General features: G+C 37.2%; 1 protein-coding gene across 6 annotated transcripts in view; it reads left to right on the top strand.

The window, feature by feature from the left end:
- Window positions 1-22,417, top strand: part of DPY19L1 (dpy-19 like C-mannosyltransferase 1) — a 141,658-nt gene that overhangs the window by 25,863 nt on the left and 93,378 nt on the right. For all 6 annotated transcript variants that reach the window (XR_012010664.1, XM_072783511.1, XM_072783510.1 and 3 more), the window contains exon 7: window positions 17,874-17,931. Coding sequence is in view for 5 of the 6 variants with exons in the window: in XM_072783511.1 (XP_072639612.1) it covers window positions 17,874-17,931 (58 nt within the window). In the remaining variant the exon portion in view is untranslated. The remainder of the gene's footprint in view (window positions 1-17,873; window positions 17,932-22,417) is intronic.

The raw sequence follows: 22,417 nt of genomic DNA on the forward strand, positions 1-22,417 counted from the left end.
CACCCAGTCACTCCCACCCCCACCAACCTCCCCTTCCCCCACCCCTAGTTCGTTTCCCAGAGTTAGGAGTCTGTCATGTTCTGTCTCCCTTTCTGCTATTTCCCACTCATTTTTTCTCCTTTCCCCTTTATTCCCTGCCACTATTTTTTATATTCCCCAAATGAACGAGACCATATTATGTTTGTCCTCCAATTGACTTATTTCACTCAGCATAATACCCTCCAGTTCCATCCACCTTGAAGCAAATGGTGGGTATTTGTCATTTCTAATGGCTGAGTAATATTCCACTGTATACATAAACCACATATCCTTTATCCATTCATCTTTCGATGGACACTGAGGCTCCTTCCACAGTTTGGCTATTGTGGCCATTGCTGCTATAAACATCGGGGTGCAGGTGTCCTGGCTTTTCATTACATCTGTATCTTTGGGGTAAATCCCCAGCAGTGCAATTGCTGGGTCATAGGGCAGATCTATTTTTAACTCTTTGAGGAACCTTCGCACGGTTTTCCAGAGTGGCTGCACCAGTTCACATTCTCACCAACAGTGCAGGAGGGTTCCCCTTTCTCCACATCCTCTCCAACATTTGTGGTTTCCTGCCTTGTTAATTTTCCCTGGTGTGAGGTGGCATCTCATTGTGGTTTTGATTTGTATTTCCCTGATGGCAAGTGATGCGGAGCATTTCCTCATGTGCTTGTTGGCCATGTCTATGTCTTCCTCTGTGAGATTTCTGTTCCTGTCTTTTGTCCATTTCATGATTGGATTGTTTGTTTCTTTGGTGTTGAGTTTAATAAGTTCTTTATAGATCTTGGAAACTAGCCCTTTATCTGATACGTCATTTGCAAATATCTTCTCCCATTCTGTAGGTTGTTTTTTAGTTTTGTTGATGGTATCTTTTGCTGTGCAAAAGCTTCTTATCTTGATGAAGTCCCAATAGTTCATTTTTGCTTTTGTTTCTCTTCCCTTCATGGATGTATCTTGCAAGAAGTTACTGTGGCCAAGTTCAAAAAGGGTGTTGCCTGTGTTCTCCTCTAGGATTTTGATGGAATCTTCTCTCACATTTAGATCTTTCACCCATTTTGAGTTTATCTTTGTGTATGGTGCAAGAGAGTGGTCTAGTTTCATTCTTTTGCATGTGGATGTCCAATTTTCCCAGCACCATTTATTGAAGAGACTGTCTTTTTTCCAGTGGATAGTCTTTCCTCCTTTGTCGAATATTAGTTGACCATAAAGTTCAGGGTCCACTTCTGGGTTCTCTATTCTGTTCCACTGATCTATGTGTCTGTTTTTGTGCCAGTACCACACTGTCTTGATGACCACAGCTTTGTAGTACAACCTGAAATCTGGCATTGTGATGCCCCCAGCTATGGTTTTCTTTTTCACTATTCCCCTGGCTATTCGGGGGTCTTTTCTGATTCCACACAAATCTTAAAATAATTTGTTCTAACTCTCTGAAGAAAGTCCATGGTATTTTGATAGGGATTGCATTAAACGTGTATATTGCCCTGGGTAACATTGACATTTTCACAATATTAATTCTTCCAATCCATGAGCATGGAATATTTTTCCATCTCTTTGTGTCTTCCTCAATTTCTTTCAGAAGTGTTCTGTAGTTTTTAGGGTATAGATCCTTTACCTCTTTGGTTAGGTTTATTCCTAGGTATCTTATGCTTTTGGGTGCAATTGTAAATGGGATTGACTCCTTAATTTCTCTTTCTTCAGTCTCATTGTTAGTGTATAGAAATGCCACTGACTTCTGGGCATTGATTTTGTATCCTGCCACGCTGCCAAATTGCTATATGGGTTCTAGCAATCTTGGGTGGAGTCTTTTGGGTTTTCTATGTAGAATATCATGTCCTCTGCGAAGAGGGAGAGTTTGACTTCTTCTTTGCCAATTTGAATGCCTTTTATTTCTTTTTGTTGTCTGATTGCTGAGGCTAGGACTTCCAGTACTATGTTGAATAGCAGTGGTGGGAGTGGACATCCCTGTCTTGTTCCTGATCTTAGGGGAAAGGCTCCCAGTGCTTCCCCATTGAGAATGATATTTGCTGTGGGCTTTTCGTAGATGGCTTTTAAGATGTTGAGGAATGTTCCCTCTATCCCTACACTCTGAAGAGTTTTGATCAGGAATGGATGCTGTATTTTGTCAAATGCTTTCTCTGCATCTATTGAGAGGATCATATGGTTCTTGTTTTTTTTCTCTTGCTGATATTATGAATCACATTGATTGTTTTATGAGTGTTGAACCAGCCTTGCATCCAGGGGATAAATCCTACTTGATCATGGTCAATAATCTTCTTAATGTATTGTTGTATCCTATTGGCTAGTATCTTGTTGAGAATTTTTGCATCCATGTTCATCAGGGATATTGGTCTGTAATTCTCCCTTTTGGTCGGGTCTTTGTCTGGTTTTGGAATTAAGGTGATGCTGGCCTCATAGAATGAGTTTGGAAGTACTCCATCTCTTTCTATCTTTCCGAACAGCTTTAGGAGAATAGGTATGGTTTCTTCTTTAAACGTTTGATAGAATTCCCCAGGAAAGCCATCTGGCCCTGGACTTTTGTGTCATGTGAAGTTTTTGATGACTGCTTCAATTTCCTCCCTAGTTATTGGCCTGTTCAGGTTTTCTGTTTATTACTGTTCCAGTTTTGGTAGTTTGTGGTTTTCCAGAAATGGCGTCCATTTCTTCTAGATTGCCTAATTTATTGGCATATAGCTGTTCATAATATGTTTTTAAAATCGTTTGTATTTTCTTGGTGTTGGTAGTGATCTCTCCTTTCTCATTCATGATTTTATTAATTTGAGTCTTCTCTCTCTTCTTTTTAATAAGGTTGGCTAATGGTTTATCTATCTTATTAATTCTTTCAAAGAACCAACTCCTGGTTCTGTTGATCTGTTCCACAGTCCTGGTCTCTATTTCATTGAGTTCTGCTCAAATCTTTATTAACTCTCTTCTTCTGCTGGGTGTAGGATCTATTTGCTGTTTTTTCTCCAGCTTCTTTAGGTGTAAGCTTAGCTTTTGTATTTGAGTTCTTTCCAGTTTTTGGATGGATGCTTGTATTGCGATGTATTTCCCCCTCAGGACTGCTTTTGCTGTATCCCAAAGATTTTGAATGGTTGTATCTTCATTCTCATTAGTTTCCCTGAATCTTTTTAATTCTTCCTTAATTTCCTGGTTGACCCTTTCATCTTTTAGCAGGATGGTCCTTAACCTCCACGTCTGTGAAGTCCTTCCAAACTTCTTGTTGTGATTTAGTTCTAATTTCAAGGCATTATGGTCTGAGAATACGCAGGGGACAGTCCCAATCTTTTGGTATTGGTTCAGACCTGATTTGTGACCCAGTATGTGGTCTATTCTGTAGAAAGTTCCATGTGCACCTGAGAAGAATGTGTATTCAGTTGTGTTTGGATGTAAAGTTCTGTAGATATCTGTGAAATCCATCTGGTCCAGTGTATCATTTACAGCTCTTGTTTCTTTGGAGACGTGCTTAGAAGACCTATTGAGTGTAGAAAGCACTACATTGAAGTCACCAAGTATAAGTGTATTATTATCTAAGTATGTCTTAACTTTGGTTATTAATTGATTGATATATTTGGCAGCTCCCACATTCGGGGCATATATATTGATGATTGTTAAGTCCTCTTCTTTGATAGATCCTTTAAGTATGATATAGTGCCCCTCTTCATCTCTCAGTACAGTCTTCGGGATAAATTTTAGTTTATCTGATATAAGGATGGCTACCCCTGCTTTCTTTTGAAGACCATTTGAATGGTAAATGGTTCTCCAACCTTTTATTTTCAGGCTGGAGGTGTCCTTAGGTCTAAAATGAGTCTCTTGTAGACAGCAAATTGATGGGTCCTGCTTTTTTATCCAGTCTGAAACCCTGCATCTTTTGATGGGGTCATTAAGCCCATTCACATTCAGAGTTACATTCGAAAGATATGAGTTTATTTTTATTTTTTATTTTTTTTTGAAAGATAGGAGTTTAGTGTCATCATGATACCTATTCAGTTCCTGTTTTTGTGGATTGTTCCATTGAACTTCCTCTTAAAGAGGAATTTTAAGAGTCCCCCTTAAAATTTCTTGCAGAGCTGGTTTGGTGGTCACATATTCTTTCAGTTGCTGCCTGTCTTGGAAGCTCTTTATCTCTCCTTCTTTTCTGAATGAGAACCTTGCTGGATAAAGTATTCTTGGCTGCATGTTCTTCTCATTTAGGACCCTGAATATATCCTGCCAGCCCTTTCTGGCCTGCCAGGTCTCTGTGGAGAGGTCTGCTGTTAATTATATTTCTCCCATAAAGGTTAGGGATCTCTTGTCTCTTGCTGCTTTAAGGATCTTCTCTTTATCTTTGGAATTTATTTTATTTTATTTTATTTTATTTTATTATTTTATTTTATTTTATTTTATTTTTTATATATTTATTTTTTTATTTTTTATTTTTTTTAATCTTTGGAATTTGCAAGCTTCACTATTAAATGTTGAGGTGTTGAACGGTTTTTATTGATTTTAGAGGGGGATCTCTCTATTTCCTGGATCTGAATGCCTATTTCCCTTCCCAGATTAGGAAAGTTTTCAGCTGTGATTTGTTCAAATATATATTCTGGACCTCTGTCCCTTTCGGCCGCCCTCGGGAACCCCAATTAAACATAGATTTTTCTTCCTCAGGCTGTCACTTATTTCCTTTAATCTATCCTCATGATCTTTTAATTGTTTGTCTCTTTTTTCCTCAGTTTCCCTCTTTGCCATCAACTTGTTTTCTGTCACTCGTTCTTCTACCTCGTTAACCCTCGTCGTTAGGACTTCTAGTTTGGATTGCATCTCATTTAATTGATTTTTAATATCTGCCTGATGGGATCTAAATTCTGCAGTCATGAAGTCTCTTGAGTCCTTTATGATTTTTTCTAGAGCCACCAGTAGCTTTATAATTGTGCTTCTGAGTTGGCTTTCTGACATTGAATTGTAATCCAAATTTTGTAACTCTGTGGGCAAGAGGACTGTTTCTGATTCTTTCTTTTGAGGTGAGTTTTTCCTTCTAGTCATTTTGCTTGTTAGAAGCATGAACTCTTCTCACTGTAGCATTCCAGATGTTCTCTCTTTAAATTTCAAGCCAAATTCATAGGTTTTCAGGATGATTTGAAAGTTCTCTAGGAAGTTTGGTGGGGACAGGTGACTTGGGGATCCTACTCTTCTGCCATCTTGCCCCGCCTCTCCATTTTTTCTTCTTTTTTTTTTTTTTGACAATTTATTACACTGTATACTTGTTTGAACTATTTTACCTTGAGAGTATCTTTAGAATTTTCTTTCTTATTGCTTACTGATCTTTTGTAGTACAGTAGTGTGAGCATAAGTATGTGATTTTCAGTTTGGGTTAATGAGTTTGAATCTGCTGTTATCTCATTATCTTTGCTTTGGAAGTATGGCATTTTCAGTTTAGTACCTCAAAGATCTACTGCATTCCTAGCTCAATGTTTGAGCAGATAATGGTTACTTGATAAATATTTGTCAAATGAGGAAGTTATTAGAAGATCAATTTAGAGTATATTTGCATATAGATTTAAGACACTTTGATGCTAATATTTCTGATTTAGCTATAAGAAAGTTCTTTTAATTATGTTGCTGGGGGAGACTGAAATTAAAATGCATGATTTAAAGATGAGGTGGAAAATTTTGTTTTTGAAATAAGACACAAAGATTACTTAACCAAAAGTATATGGAAATCAGAAGAGGAAGCTGACTTGAAAGAAAGCAAGCAGAGGTCTTTACCTTCAGGGGGATCTATCATTTTGTTAAGTACTAATGGATAGCTTCATTACACTTGGCAGATTTGATTTTGAGTAAGAGAAGTTAAAACATGGAACATGGTAATGTTGCTAAATTGCTGATCTAGAGTTATGCTACTTTTTGAACAAAGAATTGAAAGAATTGAAATTGAAAGAAGAATTTCTAAACAGTCAGTATCATTTTCTTATAATGCTTGTTATAACCATTGTTTCAAAGGGCAAAGGTACAAAATTTTCTGCTCTGGTTTTGTTTGAGAGGTTCTTGGTGGTTTGGGCCCTGATCCAAGATTTCTCAGTCTTAAGTCCCCAGCCAGCAGTTTTCTCCCTTTGTAGGAGATGATGTGCATTTGTCCAGTCAATAAGAAGTATAGACCAAGGGCTTCTTTTTGAGATGGCGTGCTTGGGTTTTGGAAGCATGTGGTAGGGTGAGGTGGGAGATTGAGGTAGTGCTGGGTGTGTGTAAATGGGAGTCAGAGAGCAAGGATAAAGTGCTTATAATGTTGGAGGCAAGAGAAATTTGTTCAGTGTTGGGGGTTGCTTCAACTGTGCCTTGGAGGATCAGAGCATTTTGAATAGATGGAGGAGAAAAGAATCCCAGGGAGAGGCAGGGATTCCACATCCCAGGAGGAAAGTGGATCAGTTTTGCTAGGATGCAGATTATTGACAGGGTTGTAGAAGATGAAGATGGAAGAAATGGGTTGGGCTGGTTGATGAATGACCTTGGGTGGTTTGGGACTGTTCCAAAGCCAGGGCGGGAAATCAGAACTTTGGTCAATAGAGGGATGACATTCAAGCTGAACTCTGATCTCATGAGACCGTTGACTTTTCACCTGTTGCCCGAGTTAGCCAGGGACCACTTCGCCATGCTGTCAAACTACAGGACAATTTTAGAATCAATTTAGTGGGTTTGGTCCAGCAATTTTTTTTACATGAAAAAGGAAATATTATACATGTAAATAGCAGAGTACACAGCTCTTTTCAGATGGGTGTTATTTAGAGAAACTTCTGTTTGTTGTTTATTATGTATGTATGTATACACATGCATGTGCTGAGTTGTAGTGTAAAGTCTCATTTCTTGTAGTTGCAGTGTAAAAAAATAATCTAGACCACTCCTTAGGGTAGTAAGAGGGAGTGGCTTTACCTTAAAAGCATTTGAATCTTGGGGCACCTGGATGGCTTAGTCGGTGAAACAGCTGACTCTTAATTTCAGCTCAGGTCATGGTCTCAGAGTCATGAGATTGAGCCCTGCATCTGGCTTTGCACTGGCTGGGTATGGAGCCTGTTTAAGATTCTTTCTCCCCCTCTGCCCCTCCCCTCCTGCTCGCTTGCTCATGCGTGCTTCCTCTATCTCAAAAAAAACAAAAAAAGCATTTGAGTCTTTCTAAGCAGCTGTTTTTGGTTTCTCTTCCTGGTTTTGAGGGCTACAGCCTATTTCAGCCTCACCCACTTGACCGCTTTGTGCCCTGGCTGGCCCCTTCGGGTGTCACTTGGCTCTTGGCCCACCTGGGGTGGTCTGCCTTATGTGGCTGTGCTTGGATATAGACACCACAGTAGTGGCACATATTTTCATTTCTGTAGCTCTCCCTTTGCTCTGTTTGTGGGTGTTTTTTTAACCCTGAATAATCAGTTTAGCTCTACTCAAACACATCCTAAACTCATTTCTTCCCAGTCCCAAATGAGCATCTAGTTCTCCTACATTTAGAGCCCCTGGTGTTCCAGGGAGTCTTGACTATTGCATTGTGCCTTGAGGGCGGGTGTGTGAATTAGATTCCAGTGGTGATCCTGGCTTATATTGTGTGGAATAAAGTCTTCTGTCACTTGTCCTCTATCAGTTTTTTTTTTTTTATCATATTTTAAAATGTTCTTGACATGAGTATTTTAGGAGGTCTCAAATTGCTAGGTAGTTCTTATTGTTTTCTTCCTTGGTGGTTAGTTTTGTCACCCTTCTAACTTTATAAAGTGGGATGAAGCTGCAGACTTCTTAACATGTGGGTTAAGAATAAAGAGGAGGATATCTATAATTGTGGTTAGAATCTTTTTATAATTTGTATTATATAAATTTACAGGCAGATTGAGTATGACATTTTTACTCCAGAAGTATATTTCTTTTAAAATAGTACAGCTATAAGTTTTCTGAAGTCAGATAAGCCAATCCATTTCACAAAAAATGGAAGTGGAAGAGAAAATAGAAAACACAGCCAAATGGTGAAATGAGACCGGGCTGCCAAGCTCTGACTTGAGATGAAGTCAGATGTTTTTGCAAATACAACGTATTCATGCTGTACCTCTTTTTCTGGAATTCTCTGTATTTTGGTGTTTTTAGAAATAAAACACATGTTAATTATTTTCTAAATGCCATATTATTAATTCATGATTGCAGTTATTTTTTTTCATAGGATACCCTGACATGTTTCAGCTACAGACTAATGGTTTCTGGAGGCCACTTGCTTAAGACTTGGTGTGTGTAAGTCTCTATTCTGCAGGGAGGAGGGTTCCCTGGGGAAACTTTCAGGGACTGTTAGGAGCTCAGCTGAGCGAGGAGAGGGAGCTGAACTGCCAGGTATTGGTGTAGTCTGTTAAAGCAACAGGCCAAAAGCGAAAGAGTTAAGCCTTTCATCACTTACTGTGATGGTGTAACAAGATTCTAAAATGGGAAAACACAGACCCCCCCAGGTCCAATTTCCCTTGGTTGAGAATCAAGGGATCGGTGTAGACACGGGGGTCATCTCTGTTGAGGAAGCCCTCAACAAAAGGCTCTAGCAGTTTTATGGACCCTGAGGTAGGAAGGGGAAGGGTGAAAGGAAGGTGGCCAGAGATGGAAAAGTACTGGCTATGGAGTCAGACTGGGGAAAAGTGTCTTCAGAGTTGCCCTCTCTTACCCCTCCCTAAGGAGCTATTGGCAGAGGCATGTGAAGAGGACCTCTGCCCAAAGTCGCTGATAAAGAGACCTGAGAATGAAGGTGCTAGGGTTAGGAATGCAGAGATGTTGAAAGGCTTGACTGGCCAGGGTATCCTGAGTCCCCAGAGGCTGCGTTGTCCTGGCCATGAACCACAAGTGTGTGGGTAGGGTGGCTGTCTCAGTGAGGCCTGTCAGGTAAAACATTGTAACTGTCTATAGTTGGGTTTCAGAAATCATGTATGTGTTTTTAATCAGGAGCCCGACTCCCTAGGGCATCAGTAGGCAAGGTCATGAGCTAGTCCTGGGATGAATGTAGGACTCATTTGGCCCAGGGATCTGAAAGAAATGTAGTGTTGGCCTGGTCCAACACCAGGGAGGAGAAGAGATGTCCCCTGTTTCCAAATTCACTACTACTTACCCTGGCTCTCAAGAGCATACCAAAGCAGAAAAATTCCTGTAGGTGAAATGAGTGTCTTTAGCTGATGCCAACAGAAGGCATGTAGAAGCCAAGACAAAATATAGACAACAATCTAGTCCAAGCTCACTGGGGCATTATTCTTGGGTTAAATAAAACATGAGGATCTGGGCATGAGTCAGTACTTGGTTCTGGACTGACTGCTTTCTATTGTTTGGTAGACATCTGTCACCTTGGCATTTCCTTCACTGTCCAGAGTTCCTTCATTGCTCTCCTATAATGGGATCTCTTGTGCCATATCCTGTGTATTCCTCTGTCTTGGTTTATTTTTTCATTCTGGTATTTCTTCTAGGAGTTTTTGAGAGTAAGTTGATGGGAGGTAAATTTTTGAAGCCTTGTTATTTGAAAATATCTTTCTTTTGTCCTCATATTTGATAGTTTTGCTGAATATTTTTTTTTAAGATTTTATTTATTCATTCATGAGAGACCCAGAGAGAGAGAGAGAGAGAGAGGCAGAGACACAGGCAGAGGGAGAAGCAGGCTCCATGCAGGAAGCCCAACATGGGACTCGATCCCGGGTCTCCAGGATCACACCCTGGGCTGCAGGTGGCGCTAAACCGCTGCGCCACCGGGGCTGCCCAGTTTTGCTGAATATTGAACTCCAGATTGGAAACTGTTTTCCTTCAGAATTTTGAAGGTGTCACACTGTTGTTCATTCATGTGATACTGTTCAGGCATTCCTAAATTATTCAGATTCCTAAATTTTTGTATGTGACCTTTTCTTTCCTTTCTTTCTGAAAGATGTAGAATCTTCTCTGTCTCCATGGTTCTGAAATTTCACGGTATGTCTCACGTAGATCTATTCCCCTTTATTATCTTGGATGTGTGATGGGTTCAGTCTTGTACCTTATGCCCTTAATTTCAGGGAGATTTTCATGGTTTATTTCTTCACTTACTTCATTCCTTCTGTTTTGTCTTTCTGAACTTTTGTTATTTGGATATTGCATTTCCTGATCCTCTAATTTTCATATATTTTTTCCATTTTTAATATCATTGCTATCTATGTTCTAGGAAATTTTGTCGACTTTATTTTTCCAATTTTTCTATTCAGTTTTTCATTTGTTACCTTTTAATTTTTGAGAATGTTTGTCCTTCAAAAATAGTATTTTATTTCTGTTTTGGGGATTCAGTATCTTTCTGTCTGAGAATACTAATGATTATTTTTCTTCCCTAAATAATTTGATATCTAGTTTGCTTTTTTTAATCTTTTGGTCTTCACCTGCCATGTCAAAAGTTTTCCTTAGCTGTTTGGTTATCCTAGGCTGTCATTGAAATTGGAGGACAGAAAAGCTGTATGGAAGCTCCAAATCGTGGGTGGAACCTGTTAGCATTGAGTTTTTATATAATTTGAATAAATGATGTGGGAAGAACTTAGAGTGACTGCCAGTTCTTTGGTGTGCCTTTAGATATAAAAGAAAATTTAATGTAACAAAGGTTTTTCAGGGTTGTAATAGGGAGGTGAAGTGTTTCATAAGCTAACTGGAATGCAAGATTATAGAATTTTTAAGAAGTGATTGAGTAGAAGGGAGAATACCCAAGTTAAGAGGCAATGGCTCCTATGTGAGATTGCAATAAAATAATGCTTCCTTTCAGAAAATAGTTTTTAATTGAAAGAAATGAATAAATAAATTATTGGGAAAAAACCCTTAGCTTTTGATTGCTATTAGTGAAAGGCACAAAAATATTATCTATCATATAAGCTTCATTAGCATTTTACCAATTTCAGAAATATTTTTTTAGTGGACTCGTCTGAAGTTTTTCCTTTGCAGATTCTACCCTTTTTTCCCCTCCAGATTCCAGTCTTAAGTTTATTTTTTACTGAAGAAATATATATCTAGCACTTCAAGGTGTAACTCTAAGGAAACAGATATAGCAGGAAAGTTATAGATCTCTCCTAGGCGTCAGATTTGGGCAGCAAACGGTGTGGTTTAGTGTCATTTGCTGAGATAATGACCTAAAAAAGGATAGAGAAAAGATGCCAATATTTTCAACCAATAACTTCCATCAGTTTATGAATACTGAAGAGAAATACTTATCTTTTAAATATTCATATACAACTGTTAGACCAAATGATTAAAGATGTGCTAGCAGGCCAAGTTAATAGAACGTTCCAAAAACAAAAAAAACAAGGAAAAAAAACCCTGCAACAATAACATGGAACTGAAAAGTTTGAACTGGTGTAATTCATAGCTTATTTAAGACATTGTTAGCCAAAGATCCAGTCTGCATAAATAATAATGCTTGTTTTTGTCTTAATGAAGCATGAACAACAGAAAAATCTCAAAACAATGGAAGCAAAACAAAATTGGCATAAAGAATAAGAAGTTCACCTTTGCCTTAAAACAGATTGGGGAAGGGGGAGATGTACATTGATACAAAGAACTGATAAGGAAAGCTACTCTGTTCTGCCACACTGAGTCATTTCATACATAAGTTGGGTTGGATCATGAGAAGAAAATAGAAAAACTGGTTACATTAACTATGACTATTCACTATCACTATTCAGGATAGAAAGGAGAATGTTAATGAGCAAAATTAAAGGGAAGATTTGGCATATAGACTAATCTACCAGGCCTTCGGGGCATCTGGAACACATCTAGAAATAAAGTAGTTAAAAATCCTTTCTGGTATCAAAGAAACATGAACCTTCAATAACAAAGAAAATAAGAGTAGATAAATAAAGAAGATTAATACATTATGCTCAGTTACTGGTTGGTTCCTCTTGTGGAACAAAAGGCATTTTCAGATGACTAGCTATGTCTTCAAAACAATGGGCAGGTTCTTCTGACAAGAGCTGAGATGCTTTGGAGACAGAGAAAGGTAAATATTCAAGGGGAGGAAGAGATCAAAGACAGATCAGAGTAGCCACAGTGATACAGAGCAGCAGACATTAAATCTGGAGAAGTTCATAAAAAGGATCATTAAAAAGTTCTCAAAAAGCCACCTCAGTGCAATAGAGGGATTGGAAAAGAGGAATAGGGAACCCTGGATGCAGCCTCTGTGAGTTAAGACTCTAAGCATGCCCTTGATGAGGGAGAACAGCTGTATGGGGAATGAGCTGGAGTGTTGGGAGAGAACTTCTGTGAGGAGGCAAGTAAGAAATGAGCTTGGAGGAGCAGGCTCTCACAAAGGGTCCTGCACGGTGTCTGAAAGTAGCAATAGAGGAGGCTGCTGGCCTTACCTCTGGGCCTTGAGCCATACAGGGGAATGGTGGCATGAGGAAGGGAAACTTCTTCTCAGAGGATGGTGAGGTTTCAAGGAAGGAGGAGAGGGAAGCATCTGGGTAGAGGCATGGAATGGAGGTTCTGGAGGGCACAGTTAAAGGTCTGGATGGGGACTCAAGTATTGTGGTGGTTGGGTCACAGTAGAGGCTCCACTGAACACATGGCGCTGATAATGAGCAGGATCCTGTGTCAGTGATCAAGGATAGTAGTGATGTGAGATGTGGTGTGTTTGACTTAAAGTTCCCCTGCCAAAGGAATGCCTGACAACTTTTGATTGGATAATTTTTACGCTTTCATTTACTACTCCGATACCTTTAGATTCTGTGCCGTAGCAAGGCTCAGGTCCAGTATTAGGCACTATGTGAGCTACCATGATGAACTAGGAAGTTCTAGTAAATAATTCTATTTCTTGGCCCCAGCAAGAGTTAAAGGCATTAATTAGTTGCCTGTAATAGACTGGAAAAACTAAGCTGAGACCTTTCTTAGCCTTCCTGATTGTCATTCTTGTTCCTCACCTTTACTCTCTGTGCCTTTCTTTAATGCTTCAGAGATGCCAGAGGATCCACGTGTAAGTTTAAGGGAAAATGCTCAGCTCTCAGCAGGCCTGCTGGGCATTTTTTCACCTGTCTAGCAAGGTGCTTATACTTTACATCTCAAACTTGAGATCGGAATTCTCTTAATTCAGTTATTTCCACATTATTCTCTCATTTTCTCTTTCATAAGCATTCATACAACAAAAGTTATTTCATTTAACTCACTCCAAGAGTTATTTAATAACATTTTGAATTAACTATGATTATTTTTTCTCCTTGAATGTTGAACTTAGTATGTTTTATTATTTTTTGGTAAATAGAGGTACAAGTGTCAGTGATTAACTAAGCTGACCCAAATATGATGATTGATTTGAATCCATGTACTTAAAGATGTGAGAAAGAAGAGAATTGTAAATTATTAAATGTCAGAACTGAAAAGTATTCCTAAGATCGTTTACATTCTTACTCCTTCATTTTATACCTGAGGAAATCAAGACTCAAAAGGTGAAGGAGATGTATGAGTTAATGTGCGAACTTAGACTATTTTAAAATTTGCACAATAGGAGCCTTCATATTTTCTGATAGAGGTAATATTGTAGAAGAAGCTTTTTTTTTTAACCACTAGGGAATGCTGAAATATCAACGATCAACTGTAATGGGGAAAAGAAAATCAGTCTTAAGTTTTCTGATTATTACATCTTTTCTGTTTAGCAAAATAAAATGACTTATGTGATAGTCTGTGAGGATTGGGGTGGGGTAAATGCTGGGGGCACTATTTTAGATTTATTGGAAGTCACATCATTTCAAAATGATTGTAATTCATATATTCTTTGGAGATAAGCAAATTTTGTTCTCCCCTCCTGGCTATGCAGGGTATGAATGTGTACCAGAACATCTGCCTCCCTGGTTAGTTAAGCAGAGCTGTCTGTGTTCATGGAAGATGCTGGGCCATAACCTATATTATGGTTATTTGGTGAAAAGGGAATGTTGTCACATTGGTTCTGCCTTTGGGAAAATGTTCAGTCCCAGAGCCCCATGGGTCTTATGGACATTGAGTGAGGGTGGAAGACTTCTTGAGCAGACCCTATCATGAGATTTGGTTCGGAAACTGGACTTGTGATTCTTCTATCCGTGTCTTCTTTTTTATCCCATCCCTATCTTCACTCTGCTATTAAAAAAAAATTAAAATTTTAATCATAAAAATTTTAATCACAAAATTTTAGTTTTGACTCTCTGTTCAGGGTATTTTTTAAAAAGAATTTTACATTAATTTCCCAAAGTGGTGGTGGTGGTCATGTATTTCAATCTCTTGTGTAGGTTGTTTTGGATTATAATCAGAGGATGAGGTGTTTTTACAGTCAGGTAACTTAAAAAAAATTATGTATGTTCTCTGTATAGTCAAAATACTACTTATATTCATAAAATTGAGCTTATTATCTCATTCAAATCCTTGGTGTGTTTTCTTAAGCTTATATCACCTGCCACAGTCTCAAAGTGTTAAATACTTTACATCTCATGTAATGAGATTTTACAATGATCAGATTTTATCATATCCCTGTATTTTTAGAAGTTTTAGCTCTAGATATCTGGTGGCTCTCTTGCTTGTCCATAACATTTTTATTTAAAGAATAGAATTGGGGGGGGGGAATAAAGAATAGAATTGAATAAATGGAGAGATACCTACTATCCAATCAAATGGGCAGACTTACCATCATATAAATGACAATTCTTTCAAAGTTATATGCAAATTTAATGACATTCTGATCAGGAATCCAACACTTATTTGTGTGAAGGAAGGGGCAGTGGTTAAAATTACCTTAAAAAATGTTAAAAGAGCACTTATGAGTGGGGAACTTTCCCTATCATTTGTTAAGATTACTATAATGCTATAGTAATGAAAACATTGTGATATAGAAAATACAGAATTAAATCAACTGACTAGAATTAACAGATTTTAGTATTGTGAGAAATTAATGGATGATAAAGGCTGAATTTCACTACACTGGAAAAAGGAATGTTTATTTGATAAATAGTATTAGCATAATTGGCTATCGGTTTCAAAGAGAACAAAATTAGGGTTTTACACATACATTTCTGTGGATGAAAGATTTAAATGTAAAATATAATGTTACTAGTAGATATTTTAGAACACTGTGTCATTTTGAGGTAAGAAAGATCTTCACAGATAAGACAGGGAATTGCAGAAGAAATAAAGGAAAGTGTTGACATTTAACTGCATAAAGCTTAAAATTTCTTTTTGGCAAAATATACCATAGCTTATATCAAAAGGCTTAATCACACATATGGCAGTAAAAAAGTGGATACCCTTAATCTTTGAATAGTGAAACAGATGATCCAGTAGAAAAATGGACAAGAATGTAAACAGGCACTTCACAAAAGAGAAAATGCATATTGTCCCCAAAACCCATTAAAATGATGCCTTGTATTAGTAGGCAGGAGGTAAAAATCAAAATAGCAGTGAGAAAAAAGTTTCCACTTATCCCATGGGCAAAATACAAAAGGGTTTGGGCCCATCAGATGCTGTGTTATGGGTGTGTGTGGACTGGTATAGCATTTTCTGGAAAATGCAGTTTTTGACTTGGCAGTCTCATAGTTAGGTCTGTCCTATAGAACTAAAAGCACCAGTATTTACATGTACAAGGATATTTATTTTAGCATGATTTTGTCATAGTAAGAAATTAAAAAATGTTCAATAATAGGGAAAGGACCGGATAAATTATAGTCCATTTTTACTATGCAGCGTTTGACATCTGTTATTAAGAGTGCCTTAGGTTATGTGTATTGATTAAGAGTAATCTTTATAATCGATTAATTAGAAAAGGAAAAAATTTCATAGAGGTGTTAATAGCATGATCACATTAAAATATATATTTGTATTGGTACAGAGAAAGATTTAGGAGGGTGGACGCACACAAATGTTATTGATTATCTTAAGTGAATAGGATTGGAAGAAGTGGCAATGAGGAAACCCAACTTTTAAAATATATAGACATTTGCATTATTCTTATTGGAGTAAGTTCAAAATATTACTGGTTATTTAAACCCATAACTCACACTTCTTTAATGTCTTATGGCTTGCCATGAAGCCTGGCATTGGCCTGTTTGCGGATTTTTCTAAGATATGCAGTGCCTCTGAGGGCAGAGCCCTGCCTTCGGCTCTCTGGTCTGTATGACATTCTGGCTCCCTTATGTGTCCCTCTTATTTCTATGATTCATCATAACTTGTGGTTATGTTTTCTTATTTCTTTCTGGAAGGCCGCCATGTTATTTCTGTTAATTGGTCCCACCAGCTCCCATGAAGATGCCCACCTGAGCTCCTCATGGTGCTCAGAGGGCCTGAGGAACCTATTCTTTCTCATGTCTAAGGATTCAGTGCTATCAGCCACTTTCTGGTCCATGTGCTATTTCTTTGTCCCTTTGTGTTACATTTGTGCTAGTCCAGGCTGATAATCAGTAGAGAAAAATCACACAGTTGTTCTAATAGTGTCCTGTAAATTTGTGGCCTTCCAGCTTCCTGTGATCCCTTAAGATGGCTCTGCAGCTCTTCTGTTTTCCCTCATTACCTCTGTCCTTAAATGCAAGTGGTATTTCAGACAACCCCCCTTTCCTCAAACTTTTAGCACTGCTATCTCTTCTCTAGAGCTGCAAGGGGCTCAAGATTCTGTAGAGGAAATGGCAACTCCCTAAACTCCACTGAACATGCAGACTTAACCCTTATCTTGTGCCAAGGCTGACTGACCACTTTTGCTGGGGCTGCCAGCCCTCCCCATCTCTTGGGAGGGAGGAAGAGGGGATGTGTGCTGGCTGCATGGATTAGCCCTGCCATCTCCTGTACCTCCTCTGTGTTTCCTTACTCCTACATCCCCAGGAGTAAGTAGCATGACCTAGAATACCTGTGTCTGATTCCTTGTTACCTCCCTGGCTTGTCTATGTTCTACATATGCTTGTTGGGTGGTTAGACAGAGGAAGGATATTTGGGTAAAATAGTGAGAAGACAGCATGAGCTGAAGAGAGTAGAAGACCTCAAGAGTAAAGATGAAAAAAATGATGGAACAAACCTAAAACAGCCCTCCTTCCCCTATCCAGATGCTTCTGTCCAGGATGGGAAGAGGGGGTGGGGAGGACCTGCATTACTCTTACCTAAACAAATGAAGGTTTAGTTGTTAGGACTGCCAAACTATGGGATTGTGATTTCTTAGCTAGAGTTAGAAGCCTGGTGGTAATATTTTGATATTTGTGTACTTTTACAAGTTTTTAAAACCGACGAAAGATAAAATTTTGCCTGTAAACCAGTGTTCTCCAAGCATGTTCTTTAGGAAAGTAGCTTGGGATGGGGTTTGGGAAATGCTTAATTAATTAAATCTTTAATGTGCTGGCTTGCTTTCTGAATTTCCAAGAGCAAGAGTCAGTGTGATGTTTTCTACCTTTATGACCACGAAGCCTTTTTCTTCACTTCTCTTCTCTTTCCTGAGTGTGTGTCATGTTTCCCTAGAAAAATAGTTTGAGAACTGCTGGAGGACACAAATAAATATGTGTCACTAAAGAATTAAAAGAGAGAGAGAGAGAGAGAGAGAGAAAGAAAGAAAGAAAGAAAGAAAGAAAGAAAGAAAGAAAGAAAGAAAGAAAGAAAGAAGAAAAGAACAATGAGATTACATGATGCCCAGTAACATGACTAATCACAATTTTTTATTGCCTGTCAGTTTGTGTGGGTTTTTTTTTTTTTTTTTGGTATATTTTGAAAATGGAAGATGGCTTTTTAGAAATGAAACTTATTTTGACTAATATGATAAATGGAATAAACTTTTATAAATAAGCATAGTAGAATTCTAGTGTGGCTACTACTTTGTGTAGAACTAGAAGTTTATCATATTATTTCAAGGTTTCATTAGGATTGACCTGCATTTTTGTTATTTGAGTTATGTTTTCTATCCTCTTTTCCAGCGGCAGCCGATTAGGAGGCCTGGTTACAGTGCTGTGCTTCTTTTTCAATCATGGAGAGGTAGGTAGTCAACAAATACTTTTAAAATCTTCAGGGGATTGTACTTTTAGAAATACAAATTTCTTTTTCTAAGTAGTCAAATACTTTTCAAAATTATAGATTTTACTTCCAGAACTACAGATTTCTTTTTAAAATTTAATTTCTTTAAATTTAGTCTAAAGTAGCATTTTTAAAATGTTTGGTCTTATTTTAATTCAAATTCTAACACGCATTTATTTGAAGTTTTCATGAACGTTATATCTTTTATGTGATATACTAATCTCTTAGTGATTTGAAGTAATAAGTGCGTCTGCATCAATTCTTTATGTAATTTAAAATTGTGAAAGTTCATGTTTATAGCTGAAATTGTGAAGTTCAGCTATAATGGAAATAAGTCTGCCATGGATATAGTTAATTTCCTTTTTGTTAGGAGTTATATGGTATATTTCTATTTTAATGCATATTATTAAACTTGGTTGTATTTTTAAGTCTCCTTTGCAGAATATTAATTATATTATACCTCCAAACTTGCACATATCCAAGAGTTTTTTAAGGAGAACACTATTCTAAAAAGTATCAACTCTGGATCTAAACTACCTGTGTTCAAATCCTGGCTTTGCCATTTAGTGGCTCTGTGACCTGAGCAAATTATTAATCTCACTTGCCTTAGTTTCCTCTTTGTAAATGGGTGTAATGATGGCACATATCTCGTGGGATTATTGGGGGTTTAAATGAATTCATAAGTGTAAAGTTGCTAGAACAAAGTGTGGCACATAGTAACTACTAGGTAACTGTTACTTTGTGTTATTATTATTAATAACTTAGTTTAGATTAAATTCTAATAAAAATTCAAGATGCCAGTGACCTCTTTCCACCAAATCAATCGTAATTGTAAATGAATTAATATTAATATATGTCTACCTGGTTTTCTTTCATGGTAAATTTTGTATGAGAGAAAGATAAGAATGGTTGGCTTTTTTGTGTGAAGCAACTTAATACTTTTATGCATTTATAAACTCAGTATCTGTAGTTTTTGAATATGCACATGTTATAAAGCCCTAAGAATAATCATACTAAAACTTAACTGTAGAGTCAAGGTTGAACTTTTTTTAATTGTTCAGTGGATTACTAATGGATATTGAACTAATACATGTTTAGTGTTTGGAATCACAGAAATTTAAAGCTAAGAGTGGCCTTATAGATTAGGGCATTTGAGACAAATCATTACAATATGGTTTAGTCTGACTTCTGAGCAAAAAATAATTTTTTGGCCTCTTCTTGACTGGATGCTTCTCAATGTCATAGCGTGGACCACAGAGCATATGGAGGCACAGATCCTGTGAGAATGACCTAAGAGATCAGAAATAACAACTTAACAATAGAGGAAAGGAGCATTGAGTTCACAATAAGATGTTGGAGGAAAGAGATTATAGAAAAATTTGAAGCGAAGGTGAAGTTTAAAGATGACTGTCTGTTAAACAGAAAGGTCTATTGTGTTATTAGAGCTCAATTAGAGCTTGTCAATTCCTGATTTTATGTTTTTCTTATAATTTTAATCCTCATGTAGCTCACATCATTCCTTACGAAGTCTTTTCAGTTTATACCAATGAAATTTGGACTATTCAGATCATTTTTCAGGTTGATAGACTTTTTTTTTTTATACCTTTCAGCTACTTGGTGTGTTTAAATATGCTTAGACATTACTTTCTACTTAAGAAAGGGTAAACTAAATGTAATTGGAATTAGAATTGAAGTTTTACTGAAATAGTCAAGTAGGTAATTGTACTTAATGTCAGAACTTAGCTTTAGAGTAGAAAAGTAACCATTTGGAGTAAAGACGTTAAAATGGAGGGAATAAATTATAATTTTGGGTAAGATAAGGGTGAGAATTGAAGTATCTGAAACCATTTTTTAAATAATTTAATATTTATTTTAGTTTTCAGACTGCAAGATTGTCAAATTCTATTTTTTTCTGGATTTAAAAAATGTTGCCCAAAGCATATATCAGAGAAGCATCTGCTCTGGTAGTACCCATTCACGCATTTAGTGAATTTTGCTAGAGTATCACAGTGTTGTGCTAATTACAATTGCTGGTGGCTTACTAAGTGGTACCTACCCTCTTTCTTAGGAGAGGTATTTTAATCATGTGAGTGATTTACATACCAAAAAATAGTTGTGAAATGTTACTTGCCTTTAAGTTCTATTTCCATCATTCAATTTGCTCTCTGCTTGAGTCTAAGATAGAATATGATGTACTTTTGAAAATATTCTTTCACTCAGATGATTTTACAAGGGAAAATTTAGGGCCTTAAAGAACTACAAGATGTATGGTATAAAAGGATTAATCAAAAAATATAAAACAGAAGTTGAAAACCTTCAAATCTGAAACCTGTGAAGAAGCAGTGAAGGACTCATTAATTGCTCATAGTAATGATTAATAATATTGAGGTTATATGTTTCATAATAAAAATTATATTGATATTTTTCCCTTGTCGAGCTTTTTTTTTTATTAAATGTTGACCCTGTCACTATTGAGAGTTATTGCTAAGATGAAAACTAACAGTTTTGCTTTGCCTTTTGAATCCTTCCTTATTATAAGATCCAATGTATGCTGCACGGCTGGATGCTGCAGGATTTTTAGCATCCTGACTAAAAAGCATTTAGAGGAGTATATGAAAAAAATGAAATATAATATTTTTCTTTAATTTTTGACTGTTAAAAAATTCATTATATGTGAAATAAGTTTGTTTAACATTTTCATGGTGAGATTTTATAAGTTATTACCAAGCACGACTGATGGTGTTTTATATAAAACATGCTCACATGCTCACAGATAAAAAGATAGGCACATATGGGTAAGAAAATCCTTTTTTTTTTTTGGAACCAAAGTAAGTAATTCAGAGTAGTATATGAAAGATTTGCTATCGAGGCATATCTAATTAACCTTTTTTTTTATTACCCATAACGTATTTCTGACCCATACTAGTTTCTTAAAGATTTTTGAACTGAACTAAGATAATGAAATTATAAATGTACATGTTCCTAATTAATTATTGACATAGTTATGTTATTTGTGTAAGGTTTGGAAAACAGTTCTTAGAACACTTTGAAAACAGCCTCATTAATCGGTTGAATGTTCTTGTATGGTAGATAAGTAGTAAATAATAATATTCCAGTTTGCATAATAATTGGAAGCACTAAAAGGTTAAGTGTTTGGCTCAGGGTTGTGAAGCAGGGACAGAATTCTAGGTTTCCTGATTAACCATGAATCTCTCCAAACTTCTCTCAACACAGGTAATTCAGATAGGGGAATAGAATTTCAGTGATAACACCACAGTTTATCTTTTACAAGTCAAAAGTACAGAGATCTTTCCTTGCTAATTTATGAAACTTTTTTTCTTCTCTTTCTCTTTCTCTATTCCTTTTACTTTTTCCCTCCGTCCTTTCCTTCCTTTCTTTCTTCCTTTTCTTGTGAGGGTAACCTTTTGGCCAGGACATTTTATTCTGGGTCTTCCTTTTATTTGGCTGGATTAAAACAGTGTATATAGAGGGCTAATTGTTTGCAGGGTACTTGTAGATGCTGAGGATATGTTATTAACTCAGTAAAACAAAGATCCCTGTCCTTGTGGATAATCCTGTGAAGGTGGGACCATCTTCTACCATCTACCTACCATGGGAGAATATTGGCTTATTTGGGGGAGTAGCAAGAGCTCCCCATTGTGACAGGAGCAGAAAGTGGAAGGGATGAGGCCAGTTAAAAGTGGGAGGTGGGTTGTGGAAGGAGCCATTTCTGTAGTCCTTGTTGGTCATTGTACAGTTCATTTGGAGAGGTGGAAAGGCCATTGGAAGGTTACATGCAGAAGAGTGGTGTGGCTTAACTTATTTTTTACATTAATTTGGAAAATAGTATGAGTGCAAGTTGTATTATTTATTAAGGCTATTGAGAGGTGTACTTTGGATTTGTGAATTTATATTAAACTTGCATAAACTCCAAAAGTCCCCCCCCCCAAAAAAAAAAAAAAAGATTGTGCTGATCTTAGATAGGAATGTGTCTATTGCTTAGATTTGAAAACTGCCTATAAATGGAGTAGAAGAGCCTACAGCTCCCTTTGTGACCTGAGCCCTGCTGGCTCTCACCATTGTCCAGGATGTTTTTTCTTTTTTTTTTTTTTTTTCCAAAAAATTTTTTAAAAGATTTTATTTATTTATTCATGAGACACACACACACACACACACACACACACACACACACACACACACACACAGGAACAGACACAGGCAGAGGGAGAAGCAGGCTCCATGCAGGGAGCCTGACTGACATGGGACTTGATTTCAGGTCTCCAGGATCACACCCTGGGATGAAGGCAGCGCTAAACCACTGAGCCACCTGGGCTGCCCACCAGGCTCTTTTCTAAGTTTCAATTCCACTGTCCTTCCTTCTCTAGTTCCCAGAAAGGACCACTCCTTTTCCTTCCTCAGGGCTTTTATACATACTGTTTCCTATTCC

Source organism: Canis lupus, chromosome 18 (genome assembly GCF_048164855.1).
Source record: "Canis lupus baileyi chromosome 18, mCanLup2.hap1, whole genome shotgun sequence".
In the NCBI taxonomy this organism is placed as follows: domain Eukaryota; kingdom Metazoa; phylum Chordata; class Mammalia; order Carnivora; family Canidae; genus Canis; species Canis lupus.